This window comes from Chaetura pelagica, unplaced genomic scaffold (assembly GCF_000747805.2).
Source record: "Chaetura pelagica isolate M959 unplaced genomic scaffold, ChaPel_1.0 scaffold638, whole genome shotgun sequence".
NCBI classification, from domain to species: domain Eukaryota; kingdom Metazoa; phylum Chordata; class Aves; order Apodiformes; family Apodidae; genus Chaetura; species Chaetura pelagica.
The window spans coordinates 532,656-535,170 of record NW_009954298.1 but is presented as its reverse complement, the minus strand read 5'-3'; the positions used below and the strand labels follow the sequence as shown (position 1 = coordinate 535,170).

The 2,515-nt window shown below is 54.1% G+C and overlaps 1 protein-coding gene across 1 annotated transcript in view; it reads right to left on the bottom strand.

Annotated features, from left to right (window-relative positions):
- Positions 1–2,515, bottom strand: part of LOC104394251 (coiled-coil domain-containing protein 92) — an 8,574-nt gene that overhangs the window by 5,658 nt on the left and 401 nt on the right. The window contains exon 2 of the mRNA XM_010003818.1: positions 121–168. Coding sequence (XP_010002120.1) covers positions 121–168 — 48 coding nt within the window. The remainder of the gene's footprint in view (positions 1–120; positions 169–2,515) is intronic.

Sequence of the window (2,515 nt, the reverse complement as noted above, 5' to 3'; positions counted from 1 at the left end):
GCCGGCCACAGCCCACCGTCCGGTGCGTGTCCCTGCGGACCCTGCGTGGGCGTGCGGGACGCGGGGGCTACGGCTGAGACAACCCCCTGTCTTATCTTATGCACAAACAGCTGCTCTTACCTTGCTGGCGGGCTTCCAGCTCTTTTATTTCCAGGTCATGGGTGAGCTCTGGAAGAGAAATTAACCAGGACTGAGCAGGAGTGTCCCCGCACCCCGCGCTCCCTGTGCCCTGCTCCCCGCGGCACCTCACAGCACCAGCCACAGCCTGAGCCAAAACCAGAGGATTCCAGCAATTTACACGTTATTAAGCAGCTTTGGCTTCTGGCACCTGCAACATGGCCACGGCAGCACCCGCGGGTCCCGCCCCACGGAGCAGGGACAGCTTATATTTGTCCAGCTCTGCCTTTTCTTTCCCCGAGAGAGTTGCCAGACCATCTTCAGCGCTTTAAATCAGGACAAACAGCAGAGCAATGGACTGAAAATAGACCAAAGTGTAAGCTGCCACCCAAAGTATTTCCCAAGTTACTGCTTCCAGGCTGCTTTCTGCCCCTGCCCGTGACGCCAGCAGGGCGGCCTCACCCCAGCACTGTGTGTCCACAGGGTGCTCCCCTGCTCTGGGTCACTGTGAACCTTTACAGACAATTCCTTTTGAATTAATTCTCACAGCCCACCAAACGCCAGCATCTCTGGGAGGAGGAGGAGAAGGGCAGCAGCAACATTCAGTTGTTTTGGGACTTTTCCTAACCCCTAAAAATGAGTTCAAAGGGTTAATCTTTGCCCTACATTTTTCTTTTAATCTGCTTTCGTGTTGAGTCTAATCCTCATCACTGCCACCCTTCTGAAATGAAATACTTGTCTCAGGCTGCTCTGCCTGTCTGGCTGGGAAAACAAATCTGTGGTGGGAAGGCAGAGGTAACCGAGGCCGTGGTGCAGGTTCTGAAGAGCTCTCAGTGCTCCCCACTGCCCCATTGGAGATCAGTGGCCACTGTGTTATTATTCTGAAACAAAAATCATAGGTTTGGAGTCTAAGGTATATTTCAAATGGAAAGTAAAGCAGTCACCCACTTCCAAATAAGACATTGCCCTGCTGAGAGAGACCAGGGCTGGAGAATGGTCCACGACCTGGTGTCCCAGCTCCAGGAGCCACAGGGGCTGGTGGGAACTTGCCCCGGTACAGTTGCCATGACCACAGAGGGGTAAATCCAGCGGAGAGCACCAGCTCTTGCTGCAGCCCAGCAGCCCTCAGTCTTGGAAGCTACTGGGACATTGGATACAGCCAGTGGGAACTACTGTGGGTCCGGGGGCAGCAAACCTGGGCAATTATTTACTGCATTACGGTCCCTTCTGAACATGGCTGCTCTGCTGCTGGATCCAGCCTGGATCCAAAGCACTGGAGAGGCTGCAGATGAAGCCATTAGCAAAAAAAAACAACAACAATGAGAACAGCAAAAGCTTGGAAAGAATGGAGCAAAACAGATAATTCTGTCAATGCAGAAATGTCTTCGTTTCCCAGGAATCAGGGAGGATGAGAGGCTGGAAGACAAGGAGTAATTAGCTATGGCTGAATTATTAATGAGAGTGATGGCACAAGTTGGGATGAGTTTTGGTGGCAGCAGGAGGCCAGGGAACCACTGCTGCTGTACAGCTGGCCCAAGGGGAGGGTGACATTGCTGCAGCAGGGCCATGAGCAGGGGCTGCAGCTCTGTGCCCACAGTGGGGCAGGTCCCTGAGTCCCAAACCGGGCTGGTGCTGCACTCCTTGGGGGCCAGGGATGGACAGACCCCAAGTGGCTGCTGCAGGGTCTGTGAGACCCTTCCCAGGGGGCCAGGCTCCTGGTGACAGGCTCTGTGTGAGGGGTGCTGAGGATGCTTGGTGGAGACCCCTCCTCCAGGGCAACCAGGGGCGGGGCTGGAGCTGTGCTGGTGCTGCTGGTGTTAGTGCTCATGGGGCACTGCAGCAGCAAGGCATGGCAAGGGGGCACCAGCACCAGCAGCAGTGCTGGACTGCAGTGGGCTGGGCCAGCAGGAAGGGAAGGGATTTCACCCCTCCACGTGCAAAAGAGTAAAGAGTGACAAAACGTAAACAAGGAAACCTCATTTCCTCCTGTCCTGGAAGTGTCCCCATTATTCACAGCATTCAGCTCTCTTCCTTCCTAAATTTAACCCACTGGCATCTGGGAGAAGTATCTGGGAGAAATGATGTATTGCTTTTAATGATCAAAACACCTTTGTGGGCACAGATCCTGTGAGGAAAAGCCATGGATTTTCCATGAGACCATCTTGCTGGGTTTTTCCCTTCCCTTATGCCAGTGAATCCCTTGGAATAGCAACTACTGCAGCCAAACTCCTGCGAGGTGCAGGAACTCACAGCCCAGGAGGGAGCTGAGCTACCACAGCTAATCCTCCTTCAGAAGTGTGCCCTGAGCACGGCTGAGAACAAAGGGAGAGGGGTTTAATGAGGGATTATCAGCACAGACTCCTGTCTTATCCCCTCCTGGCCAGCTGATGCCTAGGGA